At 44.0% G+C, this 26,757-nt stretch overlaps 1 protein-coding gene across 2 annotated transcripts; it reads right to left on the reverse strand.

Moving 5' to 3' along the window:
- Positions 1-1,272: 1,272 nt before the first annotated feature.
- cacnb3a (calcium channel, voltage-dependent, beta 3a) lies at positions 1,273-26,250 on the reverse strand. Of its 2 annotated transcripts, XM_068597101.1 has the most exons (15): positions 25,848-26,250; positions 24,849-24,941; positions 16,330-16,449; positions 15,502-15,624; positions 15,293-15,408; positions 15,127-15,206; positions 14,994-15,013; positions 14,641-14,718; positions 13,885-13,943; positions 13,681-13,781; positions 13,447-13,598; positions 13,268-13,363; positions 5,952-6,122; positions 5,700-5,746; positions 3,138-3,198 (listed from the first exon to the last, which is right to left on the reverse strand). In XM_068597101.1, exons 1-14 carry the CDS (start codon positions 25,926-25,928, stop codon positions 5,717-5,719), a joined length of 1,320 nt encoding a protein of 439 aa, XP_068453202.1. In that variant the 5' UTR covers positions 25,929-26,250; the 3' UTR covers positions 3,138-3,198; positions 5,700-5,716. The 2 variants fall into 2 exon arrangements, with proteins under 2 accessions (XP_068453201.1, XP_068453202.1); XM_068597100.1 differs by lacking the exon at positions 5,700-5,746 and having other exon boundaries at positions 1,273-3,198.
- Positions 26,251-26,757: the final 507 nt, after the last annotated feature.

Here is a 26,757-nt window from a genome sequence, read left to right on the forward strand (position 1 = left end):
TAACTCTAAAGAGGAGAATCTAGATCTGCATCATATTTTACAACAATCCATCCACTAGTTGGCCACTAAAACAGGAATGTCCACCTCATGGTGGCGCTAGAGGAAACATAATGAATCCCAGGACTAGGAACGTCTGTACAAAAGTTTAAGGCTAAAGACGATTCACAGTTTAATATGTTGAACGGAGACAAAAGAAAAACGACCCAACCAATTAAAAGTACGTAAAATGTCATGTTTATTTTGTTTGAAGTCATATTTTACTTAGCATTGTAAATCTATTTTCAAATAGAAAGCATTCTATACAGCATCAGGCAGGAAATGTCTCACTTTTTACACATTTGCTGTCTCTTTTGATAAATAGAGGGAAGAGGCGTGTTGGGCCACGCTAGCACGCTGTGGTAGTCTGGTGGATACACGGTTATATTTAGTGCAGTTATTGCATCACAAAGCAACCATCCCCAAAAAAATGTAGTGCAATTTTTTTTTCTTTTTCTTTTGTTATCTACTCACACAAAAAAGAGGAAAGTCCAGATGGTCTAAGGCGTTTTAAAGTTTTTCAATGTTCGGCTTCGTATTGCATACAGAATAACGACAGAGGAAATTCAAATTATAACCCTTTGTAAAAATTGTGCTTCATGAATTAAAAAAACCTCAACTGCTTTTTTTTTTTCTTAATCAGTTGCTAAATTGGTCCGCTTTGAAAAACATACTCTGCCAAAATATATAGCTAATTGGTTGAACTAAAGCATGCAGGGATTTATTAATAATAATCATTAAATTCTTTACCACAAATTGAAGAAGGCAAAAATAAAATCAGGCCCGATCTGGGACAGTTTTTAAGTGAGTGCGTCACCGAGGGTCCAATACTGTGGAGAGGAAAGAAAGAAAAGTCCCCGGTATAAATGTCTGTGGATAAATAAAGTGATGCTTTCTGATTTATTATTTTTAAGTCGTAGTGTTGTTAGTGGTGTGAGGAGTGAGTAGCCCCAAAGACAAGACTATCACTACAAGACAACGAGGAGAATCAGAGTCAATGCGTTACTGAAATACTTAACTGTAAAAAGAAACAATCCCATTTCATGCAACACTTGCATAGATTATTTTTTTTTCTTCTCAATCATGCTGATTTTTTTTTTCTTCTTTTTTTTTGTCTTCAAAATATACAGAACACTAGATAGAGATACCTGTGAGACATGGAAGCAGTAAACCAGTGATTCCTAAAGTATCGACGACCCCCCCCCCCCCCCCTCACCGCCCCCCCGCCTCCTCCCTCTCTTTTTTTAGTTTTGTGAAGCGGGTCGCTGCTCGTCAGCATCACGAGAGAAAAAAAACTCCCCATCATCGGGCTCGCGGGCCGATTTATGACGGCTGCAGGAACAGAATGACGTCACGGCACGGCTGCTACGAGTCCTCCAGGAGCGCGATGAGTGTGCAGGACTCACACCTGAGGATCTGCTTTGTTGAAGCAAAGAATACGTAATAAAAACTAATCAAACTGCAGGGGGACATAATGCGATGTTTTGGCAAAAAAAAGGACGCAGGAGAGGGAGTGAGATAGAAACGGTGGATGCTACAATCAATAACGTGCTACAATCGAATTACAGGGCGATCGGTTGGGGTTTCTCTTTTTTTTATCTTCGTTTTTTTTTGTTTTTTTTTTGGAGACACCCACGGGTGGTGCTGGAGGTGCAAAAAGGCATGCAAGCGTACATTCTCTGAAGATCTGAAGAGGAGCTGCGGCGTGTGTGCAGCGTGTGCTTCAATAATATGTGAACGGTTCGATGTAAACGAGCAAGTTTGGCGAATAATTCGCCCTTTAAAAAGATAAACGTTCCCTTTTTCTTAGTTGTGTTTACATTCTCTGTGCCCGTTTCCTCTCTCTTCTTCTTCTTCTTCTTCTGAGAGTGATTGTGCAACAGCGAAGACGAGTGATGCCCAGGACGCACGACGTGAGCTGTGCTGCAGCTTCATACCGCTTACTGACGTTGTGATAAGCTCTGTGTGTGCATGTGTGTGTGTGTGTGTGTGTGTGTCAAGTCACCGTCAGAGTAAAAACTGACATGGGTGGCAACATTTCTCTGAAACAGCAAAGAAGTCCATACGAACAAAACCAAACAAATATAGTAGCCATGAAACAAAGAGCCCAGACGCCCTTTCAGTATTTACATAGTAACCCGATGCGTTACTATTCCCCTGGTAAACGGACTCAAACAGGAGACATTCCCACGTTGACTTGATCCGCTAAAAAGGTCATTCGGTTCCTGTTCTGACGTTAATGTGCAAATAGCCTTAAAATAATTATACCCACACATGCAATAGTAAAGATAGTTTAAAAAGTCTTAGGAAGTTTAAGGCCAGTATATGAGACATCCTACAGTGGAGGAACCTTCGGGCCGAGCAGCTGGAGTTTGAGTTTACAGCCTGAAACCTTTGTGGAGGAGAGCAGCCCTGTTGACTTTAATGTGAACAGGAGGGCGGCTCCCCCGATAAATGAACCAAAACTGGGAGTGTAAATCCTGTAATACGCCTGAAGTGGTGAACTCAATAAACTGGACGTCTGTTTCTGATTTTGGAGCAGATTTTTAAGGAGGGTGGGGGCTTTTCATCTCTAAATCCTTTGTTTTGGAACGTGCGACAGTCGGTGTGTGTGTGTGTGTGTGTGTGCGCGTGTGTGTGTTGGGGGAGTGGGGATCTCGGTGTAGATCTGGAGGCCGGAGGAGGGCCCTCTGGGCTCGCTCGCTCCTCAGCGGGCGCCCCCGCCCCTCAGTAGGTGTCTCGGGGCCAGGGCCGGCTGCGCTGGCGGTTGTTCCTCTGGTTGTGACCTTGCTGGGCTTCGCGCTGCAGCAGCCTGTCCTGTGACTCGTGCCCGTTGGCGCTGTGGGCGCTGCCGGCGCGCCCGCGCTGAGGAGGGTACATGTCCCTGTATGTGCGAGCGTGGCACGGGGAGGCATACTCGTCGTCCTCCTCTTCCTCCTCCTCCTCCTCCTCTTCTTCCTCCTCCTCCTCCTCCCCTTCCTCCTCGACCCCCCGGCGACACGGGCTCCCCCTCCGGCCGCGGGACAGGGAGTCGCTGGCCTCGTCGGACGGCATGAGGCTGTCCTGCTCCAGGGGGGAGTGGGCCTCCTCGCCCGCCTCCTCTTCCTCACCCTGCACGGCCACCGCCGCCTCGCGAGGCTGCGGCTGGTTCTGGTTCTGGTTCTGGAGGGTTCGAGTCGACAGAGAGGGAGGAAAATAAATAAAGAGGGTAAAAAAGTAATATGTAGATTTTAAAAAAAAAAGAGCAGCTTCACATTTTTTGATAACAGACAGCTTTTTAGAGACAGCAAACACACAAAGGGTGGACAAAATAATGCAAACACTACATCAAGAAGGACTTTGAAGGAAATCCATCTGAAAACAACACTGATGTGCCTGAACGCACATTGAACAAGTTATTGGTTGCTACAATTGTTCCTCTCGTCGGCGCTGGATGAGAACACATCCAACTTAATGCCAATGAAAGGCTTCTGCACATTTGACAAAGTAAAATCACAAACTGTGCTTCTTTGCTGAGCTGCAGCGGAGGAATATTCACACAAATATTTAATCGTCCAGTTCAGGATTCCATTGGAGTCGCTTTTGGAAGAAATCTCTTCCCAACACGACCGGGAGGAACCATCACAGCGACCAGTAACTGTTTTGACCTAGATATGGACATGTCACTATTTTCAGATGAAAAGATATATATATATATATATATATATATATATATATATATATATATATATACACACACACACACACACACACACACACACACACACACACACACACGCACACACACTGTACATAGCTGTGAGAATAGAAACACTGCAACAAAATAGCACTTTTGATGCCAATTAGCAGAATTTTTCAGCTATGAATTAGATCTGATAATCAGCACTCAGCTATAAGTTTTTTTTAAAAAAAGGACACAGCTGATTTGAATAATTCATGAAATGAAAGGGAACTATGATTCCAATGTGCTGGTCGCCTTGTATTTAGGTTTTATAGATTTTTTGATAATAATACAGCACCTATGTGCACATGAATTAATGCAACACATAAAAACAAATAAATGAGAGGAAGTGGAAAATGCTGCTCTAATTTTTCTCTCTAAATGCCGTACTACTCCTCCGTACGTGTCATATATTTATATACGACGTACAGCTGAAAAGCATTTGATCCATGTCAGCAGAGGTAGTTAATATTAAGCTAATTATGAGTGCGGTCGCGATTTCTAGTGGTCGAAGTTACAAGAGACAACTAATTAACTTTTCTCTTAAAAAGTTTTTTTTAAGAATGTTTCGAAAACGTCGACCTGGGAAATCATGACTTCCCAGAGCAGCAGTAATAATCTGAAATTTATACATACAATATATAGGGTGTGGTGGTGATAGTCGCTACGCAGCAGTGTTTGCAGTGTTGGTAAAGTCTCTTCAAAGTCCTTTTTAGTTTACAGTGTTTGGTCTGCGTGGACACATTAAAACAAAAGAAATGCAGTGAAACGGTTGAATGGATGCTCATGAGATAATTACAGGACACAAAATGTGACAGCGCTGATGTCATGGTCTCAGTTTATTGTTGTGCAGTTTAGTTTATTTAAGTATTGATCATGTGCCTTTTAATTTTATCGTTCAAGATGGCTCTATGCTGTGGGCGGAGTCAGCATTCACAAAGCACGCTGGGAAAAACAATCCAGCCGATTGAAAATAGAGAACAAACTTTTGATATATTACACAACGTTCTCAGTCATGGTGGTAAATTGAAGCTGCTTTGTGAATTTCCTCCCAGAAAGCCTGAGGAGCAGTGATTCAGCTGAGACCATCAACTAAAGCAGCGGTCCCCAACCACCGGCCCACGGCCCGATGCCGGTCTGAGGCTCTCCTGGTACTGGACCGCACAGAAAGAATTAATGGAGAAAAAAAAAGCCCCCCCGAAAAAAAAAAATGGTCGGAAAGTTTTATTTTGAAAAATGACAGAATACATTCATCTGTGCGTAACCCCAGACGTAACCTCTTGACTAATGTCAAGAGGTTACCATGTTAAACCACAAATGAAACTTAAAAGTCTGTTTCAACTCTGCCGGTGTTCTAGATTAAAACCAAGGCAGAATATCCTGAGATTAATAAAAAAGCTCTGAAACCTGCTTCTATTTCAGCATCCTGTCTTTGAGAAGCGGGTTTAAGTTACAGAGTAGACTGGACTAAAGGTTTAAGTTACGCAGTAACTAATTCGGCGTAATGGTGAGTTATTTAATTGTCTTCATGCCGGTCATATCATTTTATTAGGTCATATTTATCACGTCATATTTATCGCCCACATCGTGAAGGCCGGTCCGTGACATAAAAAAGGTTGAGGGCCGCTGCTCTAAAGGGAAGGAGGCAGGATGCTCTGAAGGGAAGGAGGCAGGACGCTCTGAAGGGAAGGAGGCAGGATGCAATGAAGAAAAGAAACAGGTCATCTCTTCTGTGTGGAGATCTGAATGAATACGATGCTGTTCATTCACTGTCTCTGTGTTCAGGTGTGTAGGAGGGAATTGTTGGGGTTGAGAGTGCAAATATAAATATATAGAGTATTATATATATATATATATATATATATATATATATATATATATATATATATATATATATATATATATATATGTATATATATGGATCGTAAACCCTACTACTCACCCCATTTTTGTAAGCGGTCATTCAATTAATTCCTGTGTTTCAGAAAACTGCAAAAATGTTAAGCATGGATGAGTGAGAGGACAGACAAGACAACTGGAGACAATAAAAACAAAAAGGAGTGAGAATCTGAGATGGGAAGAGCCGGTAAAGACAGTGACAACACACAACATGTTCAACAACAGGATTCCTGCTTACAGAGTCATGAAATCAGTACTGAACCCGTGTTCTCTGAACAGGTAGAGACGGACTCACCTGCAGGCTGGAGATGGCGGACAAAGGGGTCATCACGCTCGGCTCCAGCAAGGGGTTCAGAGGGGTGTTGCCCGGGAGGTGAGTGGCACGCCAGTAGATCTCAAGGTATTCAGCCAAATGCTCGCAAGCATCTTCCAGCTGGTTCTCATCCAGAATGACATCAAACATATCCTGCAAATGACAGAAAAAAAAGAAAACGAGGCATGGAAAGCAGCTTGACAAAAGTCCAAATCATTAACTATCACCGAAAAGTGAACGGCTGGCAAATAGTGCACTTTATTAAGAGCCGTGAAAGTAGTATAAAGTAGTATGTGAGATTATATATAAATATAATCTCACGTACCCCGTGGAGTACCTTCACGTTCCCCCATTTGTGAACCACCGAGCTAGGTCAAATCAATCAGGAAAAATCCACCAAATGTAATTTATGTCTGTCGAGCAGATGTACAACAAATATTTAAGTGTGGCTTCAGCCGCATGGGGTCATAGACCCCATGCTGCAAGCACACTTCATGTTCTCCTGCGGGCTTATTAAGTGTGGCTTCAGCCGCATGGGGTCATAGACCCCATGCTGGAAGCACACTTCATGTTCTCCTGCGGGCTTATTATTATTATTATTAGTTGGAATGCTGCAAGCATTCCAACTATTGTTCTTCAAATCTTTATTAAACTTATTATTATTATTATTATTATTCTATTTCTTCCATCCGTATTTTGGACCTCTTCAACTCTTTCATATTTTCAGCTACAGAAAAAAGTTCAATTATTAAAATATTCAGTTACCTAAGGACACGATGGCTGAGACCTTTCATATTTCTGACTTTTCAAATCTTTGAATTATTAAGCTTTTTATGATTTTTTTTATAATGGGACCCAATGAGGAAATCTTCAAATCATCTTCAACTTCAAACGTTTACAGTTTCTTCATACGTTGAGCTTTAGACAATATTTAAAATTCCACATGTTGACAAAACCTTCAGCTATTAATCTACGCTTTTACATTTTTCATATTTTCTCAAATTTTAAAATTATTCAGCTTTTTATTTAAAAAAAATGAATGGTTTCCAATGAAGAACATCTTCAAATCCGCTTTCAACTCTTCAACTTCAAAAGGTAAAGGCTCTGTCATACTTTCAACTAGAGACACCATTCCACCTTTAAAATGTTGACAAAACGTTTAGCTGTTATTGTATTACTCATCTTTTTTGATATATCCTATATTGTTTTAACTGTCGGCGTTTTCGTTTTATAGTTTTTCCGCACCTTTTCTGCCTTTCTCATTATTGTGTGTTGGGCAGCTCACAGCGGTGACGTCAGACTCCAGAGCGAGGGCACTTGGCGATACACATATTTTAAACTTGCTCTCTACTCCAAACCGTATACTCTTTGGACATAATTTATAGCTCAAAACGTTGGAAATCTTGTCTTCTGCCGTAAACTGCGGTCGATAGGAATCCAACAGATAAGACGTGTTGAGGTCCGACTGAATGGGAGAGCCGGTCCGTCCCCAGCAGCAGCCCTTTGGTCTGTGCATCTACAGGCAGCAGGCACGTAAGCGGCCGCACACGCGAACGGGTCGCGCACATGAACGGCCGTGCTCGCGCGTGAACGTGTTATTATGGTCGCGTGCACGTTCGTGTGTGTGTGCGCGCGCGTGTGTGCAGGTCACTTTGGTTATAAACGTCAGGATTAACAGCGTCACTGACGTTCACGTTGAGGTTTGACGGATGGTTTTGTAGACACTCAGTGATATCAGGTCTCTCACCAACTGCACCTGTAGATCAGTGGTTAGCAACTCCGCCTTAGGAGCAAAGGGTCAGTGGTTCAAACCCCACCTATGACAGATTTTAATTTTTCAAAAAAACTTTTTTTTTTCTTCTGTTGGACTGGACACTGTGGCGGGCCGGGTCGTATGTTTGACACCCCTGATTTAGATGATGCAGTTTTCCTTTCAACTTTTCCAATTATACATTTAAACGACAAGAATTTTCAACAGTTCAATTAAATGACTTTGAACTGTAAAATTTTAGCAGGTATTTTGCCTTTTCTATATTTTCAATAATGATTTGCTATTTATTTATATATTCATCTATTCCGCTATTTTCAGCTATATTAATATATTCAGCTATTTTTACATATATTCAGCTATTCTTTCATTTTCAAATATATTTAGCTATATTTAGCTAATTTAAGCTATATTCCACTATGTTCAGCTATATTCAGCTATTTCTTTCAAATATTTCAGCTATAAGCTTCAGCTTTTTGCATTCCAACGCATTTTCAGCAGGAAATGCTCTTTCTAGTTTTCAAATATATTTAGCTATATTTAGCTAATTTAAGCTATATTCCACTATGTTCAGCTATATTCAGCTATTTCTTTCAAATATTTCAGCTATAAGCTTCAGCTTTTTGCATTCCAACGCATTTTCAGCAGGAAATGCTCTTTCTAGTTATTATTCTTCTTATAGTCAAACCACTACTCCTCCCAGAGCGTTGCCAGCACATGCGTAAAAAATACGTCGAAACGTGCGGTTTGCGCGGGAATCGTGAGGTATGACTTTTCTAAGAGATTCGCCCGGCCGTTTTCCCGAAAAATGCAAAAAACATTAAAAAAAATTCACGAAATGTTCGTAGAGGGTGGCGCACCAATTAACAGAGTGAGAAGAAGCGACAGAAACTGTTAAAAAAATAAAACGTATTTTGTCATTACTCCCACAATGTTCACTCTTCATACACCATTGTTGGATAGAAACGTTGGAAATCTTGTCTTCTGTCATAAACTGCGGTCGATAGGAATCCAACGGACTCAGACGTCTTGAAATCGGACTGAATGTGAGAGAAAGTCCACCTCGCTCTGCCATCCGCCGCCATGTTAAATCTCCCTCCAAAACCACGTCTCCCCTGAAGCTCGTACCTGATTTGTAAATCGCCCGTACAGACACATGTTTTATCGTACAGACTCACCAGTCACAGTATCTGTTCATCAAGTCTTCCTAACGCTTCATATGCGATATCTAAGCAATCGGGGCTTTTTAAGTATGTTTTTTGGGTGATTTTTGGATAGGTGTTTCCCAGCATTGACTCCATGTAATCATCGGCAGTTAGTAATTGTAACTGCCGATATTTGAATTCATCACCATGGCAACCTCTGACATGAGGGCAGTTTAACAGACACACAGACACTTACACACGCACACACACACAGGACTTCTCTCTCTGTCTCCCTCCCTCCCTTTCTCTATCTGTTCATATATATATTCCACTATTTCCATATATATTCAGCTGTTTTGTTGTTTTCAAATATATTCAGCTTTTTTAAGCTTTATTCAACAATATTTCACTATGTTCGAAGCAATAGTGGCTTTTAAAGTACCATTTTTTAAAATAGTTTGAAAGGAGTTCCACAGTATTTAGGTCTGTTAAGCTCAGCGTAAGGAAGTCCCTTTGAAGTCATCACCATGGCAACCTTTGATCTAACGACCCACAGGTGTTCTCGTTAGGGCAGTTTAACAGACAGGCAGACACTTACACACGCACACACAACACAGATGACTTCTGTCTCTCTGTCTGTTTGTCTCACAGACACACACACAGACACACACACAAACAAACAAACACACACACACACACACACAGACACACAAACACACACACACAAACAGACACATACACACACACACACACAGACACACACAAAGACGTTTACGTGTGTTTTATATTGTGTAGTTGTCTACACTGTGATCATTAATAAGGTCATATGATATTTCATATACGTTTGTGTGTGTTCAGGACGTTCAGTAGTTTATTTCCTTAAGTCCACAGTCCAGTCTGCCTCTAATCAGTCTGCTGGCGCTCACTTGGTCACCATGACGACGGCAGCACACAGGTGCTTCATATCAGCCAATCAGTTTAACACACAAACCAACTCAAGTGCTTTGGAGGAGAGACGGGCGTCAGAAACAAAAGCTATATATTGCGACGTCTTACGGCAGTAGTAGCCACACTTTCAAAATTTCTTGCGAAATTTTCTAGTTATTATTATTCTTCTTATAGTCAAACCACTACTCCTCCCAGAGCGTTGCCAGCACATGCGTAAAAAATACATTGAAACGTGCGGTTTGCGCGGGAATCGTGAGGTATGACTTTTCTAAGAGATTCGCCCGGCCGTTTTCCCGAAAAATGCAAAAAACGTCAAAAACTGTCAAAAAAATTTCACGAAATGTTCGTAGAGGGTGGCGCACCAATTAACAGAGTGAGAAGAAGCGACAGAAACTGCTAAAAAAATAAAACGTATTTTGTCTTTACTCGCACAATGTTCACTCTTCATACACCATTGTTGGATAGAAACGTTGGAAATCTTGTCTTCTGTCATAAACTGCGGTCGATAGGAATCCAACAGACTCAGACGTCTTGAAATCGGACTGAATGTGAGAGCAAGTCCACCTCGCTCTGCCATCCGCCGCCATGTTAAATTTCCCTCCAAAGCCACGTCTCCCCTGAAGCTCGTACCTGATTTGTAAATCGCCCGTACAGACACATGTTTTATCGTACAGACTCGCCAGTCACAGTATCTGTTCATCAGGTCTTCCTAACGCTCAATATGCGATATCGAAGCAATAGTGGCTTTTAAAGTACCATTTTTTTTAAATAGTTTGAAAGGAGTTCCACAGTATTTAGGTCTATTAAGCTCAGCGTAAGGAAGTCCCTTTGAAGTCATCACCATGGCAACCTTTGCTCTAGCGACCCACAGGTGTTCTCGTTAGGGCAGTTTAACAGACACACAGACACTTACACACGCACACACAACACAGATGACTTCTGTCTCTCTGTCTGTTTGTCTCACACACACAGACACACATACACAGACACACATACATACACACACAAAGACGTTTACGTGTGTTTTATATTGTGTAGTTGTCAACACTGTGATCATTAATAAGGTCATATGATATTTCATATACGTTTGCGTGTGTTCAGGACGTTCAGTAGTTTATTTCCTTAAGTCCACAGTCCAGTCTGCCTCTAATCAGTCTGCTGGCGCTCACTTGGTCACCATGACGACGGCAGCACACAGGTGCTTCATATCAGCCAATCAGTTTAACACACAAACCAACTCAAGTGCTTTGGAGGAGAGACGGGCGTCAGAAACAAAAGCTATATATTGCGACGTCTTACGGCAGTAGTAGCCACACTTTCAAAATTTCTTGCGAAATTTTCTAGTTAGTCATTATTATTGTGTTCATGATAACAACGAAGAGAGCTCAAAGTGCGAACACCTCGCTTACGTTAGCGCTTACGTTAGAAAGCTTACGTTGGTGCGCTTACGTGAGCAAGTTTACGCTGGCATGCTTACGTTAGCAAGCTTACGTTAGCAAGCTTACGTTAGCAAGCTTACGTTAGCGCTTACGTTAGCGCTTACGTTAGCGCTTACGTTGGAAACCTTACGTTAGCAAGCTTACGTTAGAAAGCTTACGTTAGAAACCTTACGTTGGCAAGCTTACGTTAGCAAGCTTACGTTAGCAAGCTTACATTAGAAAGCTTACATTACATTAGATCAAGACTCTGAGCGTACTGTGAGCTAAAAGCTAACATCGCCGCGCTCACACCCTCACGGTGATGCTGCTAACATGTTAATGTTCACCAGGTGTAATATAATCAGCACTGCACACACAGCTGAGGCTGATGGGAGTGTCTGCAGCTTTTCCAGTTGTTTTTTTTGGTCATAAACTAAAGTAAAGTCAAGTAGAGGACAAGTTACAATGTTGGACCTGATATGGACGAGCGATAACACGTCGGCAATCAGAGTTATTACAGTGAATTCATGAATGTGACTCACTTTCTGCCTCTGCAGCCACATTCCCACTTTCCTCATTGTCATTCTGTCCACGACATGACTTTCCCTTCCTCCCTCATCAGCCCTGCGGGGAAACCCCTTCCCTCCAAGATGTTTAAATGAACTGACTGGAGGAACTGGAGCTGCGGTGTCGGCGCTTTCTTGGGAGAGGGATCCCTCATCTGTTGCTAAGAGAGTTCCTGCTTTTTTTCCTGTTTGTTTCTTTTGAGGGAGCAGGCCAAGAAAAGAGGATGTTGCGCGCTGTATCTTAAAGCCCTCAGAGGCAAATTTGTGACTTGTTAAATGTGGATATCCAAATACATTGAATTGAATTTGAGGGTTACAGCAGACGACAAAAGCATAAGAAGGAATGGTGATCACTAAGGTGCTCTTTCACTTTTTTTTCCGTCACGCTCAAATGGACGGCTTGCAACATACAATAGGACATTTTTTAAATAGAACCCATTTGTTGGAGGTCTTTTATTAAAAATCGTTTCCATAATTGCCTCAGTGACACCAATCAATCGTCCTTGTGTTCTGTGATTTTGCGCCATGCAGCCAGAAGTACTTTGTCCCAATGTATGCTCAATGCAGTAAGCCAAAAAAAGAACAGGATGTATGAAAACATCCGATCGCACACAAAAAGCTGGAATGCTTTTCCGGCCATTCTTTGCACAGTGGATGTATGTAAGCAAGAGGGTCAAAGTTCAAAGTGCCATGTTAAGAGGAGGAAACATGTCCCAATTGAATGTGTGCTCGCATGCAACACCACACGCTTTGATGATATGATATGATCCAAAGTGGAGTTTCCCTCCAGACACAGTCAGCTGACCCTCCACACCCGCTTACTCACCTGTTTCCTCTTTCCCTCGTCAGCCCTGAAGCATTTAAACCCGTCCCGTTTGCACTCTTTCCCTGTCAGATCAGCAGTGTTGCTTTTTGGCTTCACATCATTTATTTCGAGCCTGTTCGCTGTTCCTTGGACCTGCGTCTGTAGTTTCCTTCCCGCTCATTTTCCTTAGCCCCCTTCCTGCTCAATACTGCTTCTGTCTGGACTTTCCTCCCCATGCCAGTGAGCTCATGTGCTTTCCTTTTAGCTATCAAACCCTGAACTGTTGCTACCGGTCCGCAGTGTCGCATTTGGCAGACACTGACAATGTATGTGCCGAAACTCGTGGTAATCCATCAAATAGTTGTTGAGTTACCGCAAAATCTGTCGCTACACACAACGCCAGAGGATCAGAAAGCTGCATCCTCTGGGCACCATGAACAGCTCTGTAAAACTTAACCTTCAGGGCATTTAAAACCTTTTCAGATGTTTCAGTCTGGACCAAAGTGGCGACGCAAGCGACCAACATCCATAAAAAATAGACCCCAAATGTTTGTGGTAGGCGCTGCACACTCCTGGAGAATGTGACTAATCCCGGTTTATTTGGAACAACCGAATATAATAGAGCTAGAAAGTAAACCAGCGACTCACAGGCGGGCACTGAGAGAGTTTATCGGCAGCCATCATCTGCACATTCAGGTGCTTGCTCTGAGACTTCCCCCTGGACTTGACCAGCCTCTGGAGCACCTGAGAGGAGAGACACAGAGTCAGGTTTCAAGGGGGACGATGACGAGACGGCCTCAATCTACGAGCGAGGCGACCGACCGCACCTTCGGTGAGGACACTTTCACGTAGACGATGATGGGCGCGAGGGAGGTTTTGGCGAGCTGTGCGGGATGGTTGATGGTGTCCGCGTCCAGAATCACCAGCTGCAGGGTTTTGGCGAGTTCAAATATCCTCTCGATCTCACTCTGAACCTCCGCTGGACAGACAGACACATTAGATTTTTAGTTTGAACGCATCGCTTCCTCACGCCATAAAGCTTTCACGCTGCCATTAGTCACCTAGGCTGGAGCGAGTGTTGGATCTCTCCATTATGGGTCTTTTGTTGAGGACCGATCTCTTGGCTAAAGACAGGTCAGCAGTTACACGCGTGATTGAGATTCTGCCGCAGAAAATATACATAGAGAGAGAGAAAAAATGTTGTGAGTCTTTTTAAATCAGATTCATTAAACAGCCGGACTTCGTCATGTCTCCGCTTTACGAACCTTCCCTCGAATCTGTGTTTCAGGAAGTCAAAAAGAGCTTTCTGCATCATATCCGTTACCTTGGGGGGAAAGATGAGAAACAGACTTTTTGTCAGAACACAAACATCCAGAAAACATGATCGTTTGCTTTGACTTAATGTCAGAATACCAAAACACAAGATCTAGAAAGAGACATAAACAGTTCATGTACACAGAGGTGGGCAGTAAAAGTGTTGTTTTTGTTAATAAAAAAGTACTAAAGTAGTTATTGAAAAAAAGTGGATAGTGAGTAAATTCACGAGTAAAACAATAGTTAAACAAGTGAGCATACATGTGTCATCATTTCCTTTATCATTTTGTTATATTTTTTTAATTAGTTACATTTTTTTCCTGGACATACTTTTTTAGTTTTAATCTCTTGAGGTTCAATATAACTTTTAGGCAACATCAGTGTAAAATAAGAAATACATGTAATGAAACAGATGTATGTGAATATGAAGTATTGCATTTTCTCCCAAAATGTTCTGTACATGCAACATCTAAAACTCAACATCAAGAACAACTGTTTTGGTTTTGCTTCTTGGCCCTAAGAGGACAATAAATCAAATAATAACTTAATGTGCTGATTCATAGAAAATGTATTGAGCCGGTTTCATGAGTGAAATGTCTTATTTCAAGTTCGTTGATTCTGATTTTAAAAAACAAACAGTTTTAACGGTGAAGAGTGCGAGGCATTGATTCTGTGTGTGTTGGAGGATGAGCGGAGGAGAGGCTGACCTCATAGCCCTTCAGCGACGGTCCCACGAGGACCACCGGCCTCATGGAGGGCACCACATCGTAGGGAGGGACGTGTTCCTGCCAGAAATAGTGGACGACGAGGGGGACGAAGAGCAGAGAGAGCGGGGGTAAGACAGGATGGAGGTTGTTGGAAAAAGCTCAATTTAATTATATAACCTGGGTTATATCTATATCTATATATCTCTATATATATTTATATATATCACATAAAATAGATTCAATTCAACACATTTTCACGGCCAGTAAATAAAAAAATACTGATAACCAGTGTGGACAATACGGATTATGCATTATGAGCACATGCTGTGTCATCATAAAGTGGCACAACCTACCTGTTTCTGCTTCTGTTTGGCTTGTGAAAACAAGAAAATAACAATCAATGAAAGAAAAGAGGCGGACGGCACACAACAGAGGGAAAACTAGTGTTTTTGCTCCAGCACAAACGAACGGGGCTGCAGTACTTACATTCACCTGCAGATGGCGGCGTGGTCCTCCAGCTCCCGGTCACCATGTCCCCTAAACTGGAGGAGTTGCCCCCAGTTTTCCTGCAACAGCAACACACTACGTTACCAAACTTTTACCGCGGTGAACGAGTCCTGCGAGACGTTTTCCGGCGCTATTATTAACGGACCTCTGCTTCTGCTCCTGCTTGAGCCTCATGGCCTCCAGGCGCAGAGGGCTGGGGATGAAGGTGATGTCCGCTCCCTCTTTCACGAGCCGGCCGATCCACCAGTCATTGTTGTACTTCTGTGGAGTTCAGGTGCGACAACAGAGCCGTGCAACACGTGTGAATGTTGTTTTAATGTCACACAGGGGGTTTCATCTCAATCAATCACTCACTTCTTTGATGTGCAGGAAGTCTTTGGCATCAAAATTGACGGCAGCTCCTTGGACAGGACAGTCCTCGTCCAGAGCGCCGCAGTAGCTCACATTCGTCTTCACGGCAAACGCTACAGGTTTGGACTGGAGAAACGATGAGAAGAACACGTGTCAGCGATGGAAACTGCACTACAAATGTTTAAGTAGTTTGAACTCATTCATCTGGTGACTTTTGCCTCGACCCAAAGACGCAAACGGGTGAGCCATCTTATTTCGGTTGAGGTGAGCGTGTGAAGAAGGTTTTCTAATGGGTGAGCGTGTGAAGAAGGTTTTCTAATGAGTGAGCGTGCTAACGGGACCATTAAGTTGAGGTGAGCGTGCTAAGGTAACGGTGGCCAACAGTAAAGTGAACCTGTTGTTGCTGCTGTTCCTAAAATCCATGATGACTTGTTTAGGACTCAAAGTAAAACGTTTAGGACTTGAACTTGGGCAAATCTACCACACAAATGTAATTGGATCCTCCTTTATATTGTTTTCGGGATATCAAATGTCATTTATCATGATACAAATATCATATTTGTGATATGTAATAACCTATATATATTGGTATTGTGATGTATGTATTATTCTTGAGTAAAGAATGACCTTTATCATGATAAATATATCGTTATAGAGATACGAAAGGCCGATATCAAGATAGTAGATTTTGTCCATAACTCCCAGTCCTATGTCCTATATGTCCTATATGAAGGTTCCTCTGGAGCAGTAAGGGCCCACAGGGGCCCACATGTGGCCCCGGACGTTAACTTAACGACAGTATGCCGTGGTGTGAATCTCCATCTGAAGCACCTTAGCTCGGTCCAGCTGCAGCTGCGCCTGGCGCTCGGCTTCACGCCGATACGCCTCGCGGTCCTCCTCCGCTGACAGGTCTGAATCCGACGGTCTACTGGTGTACGAATCAGCCGACCCCTGTCAGGACAGAGACGCAGGTTTACGTTTTATTTGTCAGTAATAATGTGCTTCCATAAAGACCATCTGATCGCGCCAACACTGCCGAGGCACATTGCTACGAGGCGACATAGACCTTCTGTTTCTGACGCTTTCATCTGTGTTCCTGCTCTGCGGTCTTTGAGTGCAGGTGTGCATGCAAATACGCGTCTGTATTCATGAACACATTCATGCCTCTCCAACACAATGTGTTGTGCTCCCACACCAGCCGTCCTCTGGAAGACCAAATATAGCACAGAGAAGGCAACGGCTTCCTCTCCTCTCCCGCCTGGCCCCGATCCATTCCCTCATCCTCCTCAGTGCAGCAGCACATGTGCATCCTCTGTGGCCTATGTTCACTCTCCAAGGACATTTCCTCATTAGCAAAATACACGCCGGCTATCATTTCTCATTGTAAGAGGTGGGAGGACGCGTCCCGGGGACGGCTCGCAAACTGCGCTGAAAACGACACAAAGAGACGTTCACACAAAGTCAAAAATGTGTGAAAATGTGCGGCAGCTTTTATTTATAAACCTGTGATGTGTCCTGTGATTATTTACTTAAATATCTGCGTCATAACCTGTAGTTATTTAATAATATATATAATGTCACAATAATAATAATGCATCTTTTCTAAAATCATGTTTTGATTGCATTTGCCTGAATATCTCTGTGTTTTGCACCGACAGGAGAAAAAAAAGTACATTTCAAAACAACAATTTCGCGATTTTCCGATGTTACATCCAAAACAAATAATCAATTAATTAAGAAAACAAGAAACAGTAACCATGAATGCCTGCTTTCCAAAGAGGAAAAACATCTAAAGAGAAGAATATGAATTGCTGTCGTTGCAGTTTGGGTACTTTGTGTGTGAGCGCTCAGATATCTGGTATTTATTTGGCTTCTTTGAAGGAACTGAGTCCTGAATATGTCAGTAAAGAGAACTGCTGGCAGCCAAAGAAATCCAACACAGAAGGCAAACAAAACATATAAAAGAATACAAGAAAGGATAAATCTCTCAAGATCCATAACTATATGAATAAACATTGATACGATCAAGCGTCCTCTTACAAATGAAGCAAGATAAAGAAGCAGAAGAACACATGACACAGATTTCACTCTGCTTTCCCTCCTCCGTGCAGAGACTTGGTTCTGGTCATCCGTCTTGCCGACATCCACAAACAAATCCTCTGGAGGACCAATTAACCGCAGCAACAGAAGGAAATTCAGGCTCCAAAATAAAAAAAATAAAAAAAGTGTCCAGACATGAAGAACAACCACCACCTTTAGCCCCAAATAGATTTCACCACTATCAAGCCGCGGAGAAACCCGCAAGCGAACACCTCTCCTCGTTTATTGTGTGCGTGTGTGTGTGTGTGTGTGTGTGTGTGTGTGTGTGTGTGTCTCCATGTCTATGTTAGATAACTGGATCTGATTTCCAGCACTCACAAGCTCTGCAAGGCAACACTGCACCACACCAGAGCAGCACCGAGAGAGAGGAGAGAGGAGGGTGAGGAGGAAGAGCAAGATAGATATAAAGACAGACAGACAGACAGAGAAAGAGAGAGAAAGGGGGGGGGGGGTTGACAAGACATACTGAAAAGAGAAGGATGTTTACGAGGACGAAGAGTGACTGAAGGATGGCTGGAGAGACGAACGAGAGTGTATAAACGATTTATATGACAAGATAAAGCCGGGCTATCTCGAGGGGGAGATGAGATTAGAACGTAATAAAATGCTATGAAGGAGTGGAGCGAGACCTCGGTATCTGTCCTCATCGCAGACAGGAGAAAAGAGGAGAGGAAACACAGCGGGAGAGGGGGAGGAAGAGGAGCAGGGAGACAAACGGAGTCAGAGGCAGAGAGAGCTGCATACCTGGCTGATCAGGCGGACGGCGCCGGCGGCCGCTAAAGACATGAATCGAGATGTCTTTTCTCACCGTGACGGCTGCCCCGTCTCCACGCCGGGCACGGGCTCAAACACGCGGACATGAAAGGGGGATGAACACGGTGGTGGGCGCGAGGGAATAGGCGTTATGTCAGAGATGGCTTTAATGATGTTAGAGCGGCCCGGGCTGTGATTGCTGTGCAGTTTTTAATGTTTGGACCTCTGGCTGCCGGTCAAAATCCTACAAAAAAAACCCCCCACTGATGTTTCGATGCATCTGAAGAGGAAACCGAGTGTTTGGAGCAGGAGACGCCGAGCTGCAATGCAGAGCGTAACGACGCGAGCGCTTCTTTTACTCGTCTTGGTCTGAGGACGTCTTGTTTTTCTTCGCTGCCGTCGTCGAACCCGTCTGGGGGCTAAATTTAACCGTTCCCTCCTCTTCTGTTTCTGTGATTATTCCTCACTCACACACTGCAACACTGATGGCCTCGACGCCAGCGGGGAGGAAGTGTGTGTCACGCCGCTCGGCGAGTCCTCGGGAGGGCCAATTAATCCTTCAGTCCAGGGACACAGCAGCGGGAGATTAAGACAGTAATTTCATCACGATCTTACTGATACCTTCCTCCGCCGGCTCGGCGGTTTACGCTCTCATTTTCTTTCTTTTGTGGGGGGAAAGACACGCAGGGAGATGTGTTTTTAAAATGTAGGTTAATTAACGTGTTCGCCGCGATGACAAGATGACTTTAATGAAGTAACAATTATCGATCGCAAAGTAAAGCCACGATTGAAAATGCAAATTTAAGATTAGAATAGACCATTCGCAAGTTGATTGATGGGTCTTTTGGCTCCTGGAAGATCACTAGCCAAAACATAAATCTGTTATTGATGTTGTTAAAGCTGCGTTAATTGATTTTGGGGTCACTCGGGGGCAGCACAACGCGCGTAAACACAACGGGGCCTTTCAATTCATTTATAAAGCGTCAAATCATGTCAAGTCATCTCCATCTGAAACTTTTCGTATCGAGCAGGTTAAGACACACTCATTCCCCCGTGAGCGAGCACCTTGAGCAGGTAACCTCGGGCAGATCCTGTGACCCTGCAAGGTGGATTAAGGTGTCAAAAACTCACTCTAATATGCTCTCTTCATCAGCTCTTGAAGGGAAACATCTGGCTCTTCAGCTGCTGAATGCTCCACGCTGTTCACCAGTCAGTTGCCAACTCCACGTGAGCAGGAAGTACTCGTCCAGAACAACTGGCTGTTGTGGTGAAAAGCGTACCAAAACAGTGAAGTTTGGAGGCAGAAAGCCTCTCGCCTCGGTGGTTCATGGGGAGCGTCGCCATCCCTCGCCCCCCAGAGGTGGAGTTTGCAGAGATTACACTAATGAATCCTTAATCGTTTGAGTTAGAAAAGATTGACTTTAATCCTGGATTTCAATCATACCGTTGCGGCGGTGGAGAGACACATGCCAGAGGGGGAGGATTGAAGCTCGCAGCCGGGTTGAGCTGGACACAACCCTCGGGAAGCTCGCGCAGGCCGTGCACGAGGTCCTGCGGGGCCGGCGCGAGCTGGCAGAGGAAGCCCTCCTCTTGCATCCAGGTGGTCTGTGCCGGCTGCCTTCAGCCTGCCGGGCTGTATCCCAGTCTGCTGGATTCACAGAGGCCTGTCGCGGTGAAAAGCCAAACTCAAAACGCCGACACCAGACAAGCAGGCGAGGGGGAAAACAAGTCGTCTACTGACAGATGCAGGCGGGGATGGGGAGCTGTCGGCTGCCTGAAGATTTGGGTTTGGTGGAAAGAAACCCGAAGCAGGGAGCTGGCTGGAGGGTTTGGCAGGTGATCCATGTATGAAACAACGATCCAGAGGGGACTGGCTGTTGTTGTTGCAGAAGCGGGGAGAGGATGGGGGGGGGGGGCGGTCATTATTTGATGACTTGCTGATCTCAGACTGCCAAGTGTGCAGAGAGAAATAGAGAAAGGGAACGACCAGAAAGACAAAACACAAACGTATTCTGAAAAACGCAAAATCTGAACAAACACACACTCTCACCAGACAGACAGCAAGTGTCAGAGAGGAGGGGCCATGACAAAACAAAAAGCTTTTTCAACAAATCCTTCACTCACATCGAGACAAGACGTTCGATTTGTTTCACTGGTAATTATACGTAGTTAATGGAGCCTTGCGATCATACTGGTGAGCCATCGACCCGCCTCACAGATGAATCACACACACACACACACACACACACACACACACACACACACACACACACACACACACACACAAGCTGCCACACTGACTGAAGGTGTTCGACCGTCTGACAAGCAACTCTGTTGGAGCGTCGCGACAAAGCTAAGCATGCTAAACATCTGGAAGACAATGCTAACGTGCAGATGTCTAGCATGATATAATGTTTACAGTGATCAATATTCTAGTTTAGCACGAGCTGACGCGGATGAGAAAGACATTTAGTTATTGCAGATATTTGGTCATAAACCAAAGTAAACTTTCATTGCAACCCATCACTTGTTTGTTGAGATATTTCAGTCTGGATGGACAATAAACAACCTGAAAACAACCCAAAAATCTACTGCACGCCTTTAAAATGGTTGGTTGTGATGTGAAATGTATATGATTTGTAATAAAAGGATATACAATACCAAACAAAGTTTGTTATTTGAAATTATGTCAAAATAAATATTTAAGGTTTTCATGTTCACGCTAAAATCTAAATTGTTCTGGTTTTATTTGCAGGAAGGAGATTCTGCACACGAGCAGAATATGTTATTCAAAAGGATGAAACACAAAAAAAAAAAAAAACACGGAAAAAAAACAACAACAACAAAACTGCCAGCTCCAGTGATTTGGAAATCCAGTAGCCAAATATCCAATTTCAAAAAGTCTTCGATTTACTGTGCGGTCGTAATTCAAACGTCAGCAAGTTACACATGCACGGAGCTCTCTGACACACAACGCCATAAATCACTCTGCGGTTACATCAATATCACAGTCGAGTTCGGGCGCACCGCGTTTCAAATTGATCAATCACGAGGAGTCGGCGAGGAGCCGAGGGGAAGAGCGCGCGCGGGATGACGGCGATGAAGAAGTGAAGCGGGAGGTCGGAGGGGAGGGGGGCGGGGGGGGGGGGCGAGAAACAAAAGAAGAGGAAGACAAAGGAAAACAGAGAGAGAGACGAGCGGCGACGATACAATGGAGACGCTGCTGAAAGAGAGGGATGGAGGGAGACGGAGGCAGACGGAGAGATGGAGTTTCAGGCGGGGAGAAGAAAGAGCCGACTGTGTCGAGTCATTTGTACTCACTCAGTCAGTGTGGTGCTGATGCTGCCGGTCCCTCCCTCGCTCTGACACGCTACATGCTGGGAAACGCAGACACACTGCACTGAGTCCCGTCCCCAGACCAGGGACGGGCAACACCTTCTCTCCTATTCTTACCCCACCTCATCCCATCGAAACACACACACACACACACACACACACACACACACGCACACACAAACAAAAAGCGTCACTTCATCAAACCGCCTCTCTAAATTCACGCCCCGGCTCTCGGTTATCGAAGGTCCAATTTCGGCGTGAAACTCGAGACTGCACACGCGGCTGCAGCAGATTTCTCCCCCCCCCCCCGCCCTTCCCTCCACCACGGCCTCAAACCCCCCTCGTGTCCTACATGCAACACATATACATCCACACTTATGGCAGCGTGCTGCTTATTGTATCCTGCTGCAGGAATGAGTCATACTCCACTGCTCCTCCATAGACACCCCACCCCTCTCACAGGCGAGGAACTATCGGCTCCGTTTGGGGAAACTGCTCCTTCTGCATGGACCAATTTATCATAGCACCTTTTTTTTTTGAGGGGGAGGGCGCAGGTGGAGAGAGAGGGAACGAGAAGGTGTAATGATTGAAAAGAAACTAAAAGGTGCTGGTGTGAACAATGAACCCACACATCACGGCGCCTGAGGCCTTCAAAATGAGCGTCGTGAATAATTTAAGACGTGCAATATTCTCGTGGAATCTGGAGGTTGTCATTAAGCCCCCCGATCAGGATAACTAATGTTCCCGCGCCTGCAGAAGATGTCTGCTCAGCCCTTTTTACCCCCTCGTTCCTGTGCCCGCTAACGTCTCTCCGTTCCCCCGCCGCACATTCCCTCTCGCTGGTGCTGCTGTGCATGAAATGAAAGTGAGGCTTTTTTTTTGTTGTTTGTGGTCAAAATGTTTGCAGCGACTCGTTCTGTTGAGGGATATCTCGCCTCGAGCCCTCCGAACCGTGCGAGGGGATTTTAATGGGCGACTTTCATTTAATGAAGAACTTTTTAATGAAGCGTTTAAACTACTTTATTTTCAACTGTGTTTTAAATTTGAGCTGCAACTTAAAGAAAAGGAGAGTTTGGAGGGTTTTTTTGGATGAAATATGATGATTTTACTGCCTGTTTGTATCATATATGAGAAAACATTTCATAGTACGAGGAATTCAAGGATGTCACTTTGGGCTCTGGGCTGTTTTCCACTACACACCATTGTGTAGACTAAACAATGATTCAACTGAATAACCTGGAAATAACTGTTGAAATAGACAAAACATTAAACAAACTCTTTCATATTTTAATGTTGAAAGAAACAGGCTTGCTTAACCTTTTTTGAATGCATTTCGAGATCTTTATAGAAAAGTGTATCCATGAAATATAAGTATATAGCAGTTAAGTCACATAATTAAATCAGTCAATAACCGTTTGGTCTATAAAAAGAATAAAAAGCAAGCGAGAAGAAAATCTCACATTCGGCCGTGGGAACTCGTGAAAGACGTATTTCACTATTTCCTGTTGTTTTATAGACAATTAAAGGTCAATACTGGCACTACAGCAGCCTTCTCTGTGTCAGCGACTCTCCTGTAGTGTATCTATGACTGTATCAGCTAGCGTACGCTCAGACCAGACCAAGACGTTTTTACTGAGCTTACCTTTTTATAAAGACTTTATTACAACTGTCTGTACGTCTGCAGGTACTTTAATGACCCGTCCTCAGTATTCAGGAGCGGCGGGCTGCTGCGGGTTCAGTTCAACATGCCGACAGAAGGACTCTGGGATCAAAACCAACGACCTCGTGGTTAAAGGACGTTACGTTCTGTCCACCGAGCCACGCGGGAGGATCGGACTATTTTTGCTTCCCCACCTTACACCCTCACTCCAAAAGAGTAATAATAGATTATCAAAACTATACATTTTCTGACTTATTAATAACTTACCAATCAATAAGTTGATCGTCAGCTATATACCTTATTTTATTGAAGAAACAGCTCAACTTCTTTCCGATCAACAACGTGCTTTGATCTTTAGTGCAGGATTTAATTGATTAAATCCACACAAAAGATGAATTAGACACTTAAATGAACGATTCTTGTCATTATCTTTTAATCTGCCGATTACTTTTCCTCATAATCAAAACATTTCTTAGCCTCCAAAAAGAAATAAAACCCTTATTAAAAGTTGAAGTCAAACAACAGTCTGCAAATCCTCACATTCGAGGGAATTCGAGTTCCCACCGTCGTGAACGATTCTATCTTCTTGTTTCAGCTGTAAATGAATGAATCAGGACTAAACTGATGCTTGAGATAGTGTAAAAACCTGCAGGGACATGAAGAGTCTTGCAGCTTCTGCCTGTAACTCCACCAGGCTCCTTCTGAGGAGAGATATTTGAATCCATCCCAACTCCTGACTTCCCCTCTTTCATGTGCTCATATAGGGATCTATCTGGCGGTGCCGAGCTCACAGGATCCAGGCGTCCCCTCTGCTGGACTCTCCGGGAAACTACAACCAACAACACCCAAAACCAAACCAAACACCTCCTGAGGGACAAACACGTGGAGGGGAGGCCGAGTCGAAGAGTCTGGATCCAATCGGCTGATGGAGATGAGAGCGTGCGAGTCGCGGCGGCCGACAGCGGCACCGCCAGGCCCAGAAATCTGTTCGTGTCTTAAATAACCGCACATCTCCATCAGAGACTTGACCTGGAAACATTAATTAAGAAAACTGGGCTGTGGTGGGATTTCGTAACTCACTGCCATTTGTTTTTCTCTCACACATTGTGCTGCTCTCTGCTGGTCAAAACAACAACAACAACAGCTGGATATGGACATGGAGGAAGATGCAGAGCACATGTTCGGGATCTAAGGATCCGCCACCAACAGATCGAACCCGAGACGCACAGATGTGCCGCATGCCAACAGAACAACGCAGAGACACCTGTTGTGTCGATAAATCACAGGATTTATTCAGACTTAAGAACACAACATGGCCTACATTTCCCAGAGAAGCGCCAGTTCTTCCCTCCCACTGACAATCAGCGAGCTAATCGGGCTGTGACTGTGATGAAGCAGCTCACGGTGTAGCCGACATTGCATGCATAAATAGAGAGAGAGAGAGGAAAAAAAGGAAGCCAACAAATGCCTCTGGGAGCTTTTCTTCCTCTTTTTTTTTTACCTGCCGTTTGATGAAGCTGGATGTTGTGTCAGAAGATGTGCTGCCATCTGAGCGTTTGAAGCGGCTCTTGCGTTTAGGCAACTTCCTGGGCAGCTGTGATGAAAGACACACACACACACACACACACACACACACACACACACACACACACACACACACACACACACACACACACGTGAGGGAATAAATAAAGAGAGGTAGCAGGAAACAAACTTGCACCACACTGATTTTAAAGGCTTTTCTGTGTCGTTCTGACAACATGAAAGCGTACATTTAGTAAAGGGACTGGTGCAAAGGAGCTGCTGTGCACCAGTCTGTGATCAGCTGTGGCTTTGCCAACATCTCATATAGGACTTCATGAAGGCAGCTGCACATTCTGCTCCCTGTGTGGAAAAGCAAGAGACCGATTTCTTTTCCTCCGGGCCTGTTGTCACACAGTGCATCGATAACAGAGCGTGGACGTTGCAGCATGCTGGCGGCCCTGTGCTTTCAGGCTACAGGTGAGAGTCAGAGTCAGAGTCCACCTGCATCCTTTACGTCGATACAATTCTGCACATATTCAAGTTACTGATGTCTGCTGATTTCCCTACATACATTAGTGCAAGGAAATGCATTAAACATGAGCTAAAACAAATCCCAAAACCCCGAACAGAATCAAGCAACAAACGTATTGCATCCTGTGTGCGTGAGTGTGTATTTGTGTGTGTGTAGGAGAGCCATAATGACCATATGTGAGTCCGCTAAATGATCGCACCCACTGGCTTTTTCGCCATTAAGCATCAACCTGCAGCATCAGTGAAGGCGGAGGTGCCAAAAAAAAAAAAAAGAGAAAAGAAAGAAAAGTATCTCGCTGCCAAATCGCGGCGCCTCAATTTCAACAACAAGTAGCAAGACAGTGGCTAACCTCCCTCTTTTCTTTTCTCTTTGCTCCTCCATTGGCACTGATCTCAGTCAGATGTGAGAATAAAAAGGAATACAAAAGGTGCGGTGGTGGTTTACCTGAAAGTAGTGCGACTGAGAGCCAGTTTCCACAGCAGACAGTGGGTCTACGGGCGATTTGGACATTTTGACTTGCACCATCTATTGAGAGCGCAGGGAGGCGGGATGCACACAGACATGGGCTCACTGGAGGAAGCCAGGGACGCGAAATACATCTAGAAATGCAGTGAAGACAGCGGGGGAAGCGGCATGGAGGAGCGGAAAAAAACGGAGAGGAGGAGGGGAAAAGAAAGAAAAAAGAGCAGATTAATATCCGAGCTCAGATTATATGAAAAGAAATGGTTAAAAAATAATTTAAAAAAAAACAAAACACAAAACGTGTGTTATAATCGGGGGGGAAAGGAGGGGGATATGTAAAGCAGGCAGGAAAAATGCCGGAGCCAAAATAAACCGAGAGGACTGAAGCGTCATCTCGAGCAGCGAACAGGTCCGTACTAAGTGTGTGTTTCTGCCGGGGGTGTTGGCACACACACACATGCACAAGATCACACAGATATATCATTTTAATATGTATTTCTATTTCAGAGTTGTGTTGCTTTGTGTTTTGTGTGTTCCCTCTCGTGTTGTTGTTTAAAAAAAATAAAAGATTACATGTGTTGAATCTTCAAAGAGTGGATCTTTGAATTTATAATACAGGGGAGCTTTCTTTGGAGAATGGGGCGAGTGTGGGGGGGGGGGGGGGGGGTAACATATATATTACACATGATAAAAAAAAAATTAAAAATGTTTTACCACTTAATGTAGGATTTCAATTTTAAAATAAAGGATGGATGAAGTGTTCATGTCTCATAAGGTAAAGTGCCCCAGTGTAAAAATACTCTGCAACAGGTAGAAATCCTGCAAATACTCAGAAACAACGTACTTACAGTGTTAAAAGTAAAAGTACTTAATGCAGGAAGATCCTCCCCTG

The sequence above is a fragment of the Clinocottus analis genome, unplaced genomic scaffold, assembly GCF_023055335.1.
Source record: "Clinocottus analis isolate CAN_PGR_092001 unplaced genomic scaffold, fCliAna1.0.p SCAF_4, whole genome shotgun sequence".
Taxonomy (NCBI): domain Eukaryota; kingdom Metazoa; phylum Chordata; class Actinopteri; order Perciformes; family Cottidae; genus Clinocottus; species Clinocottus analis.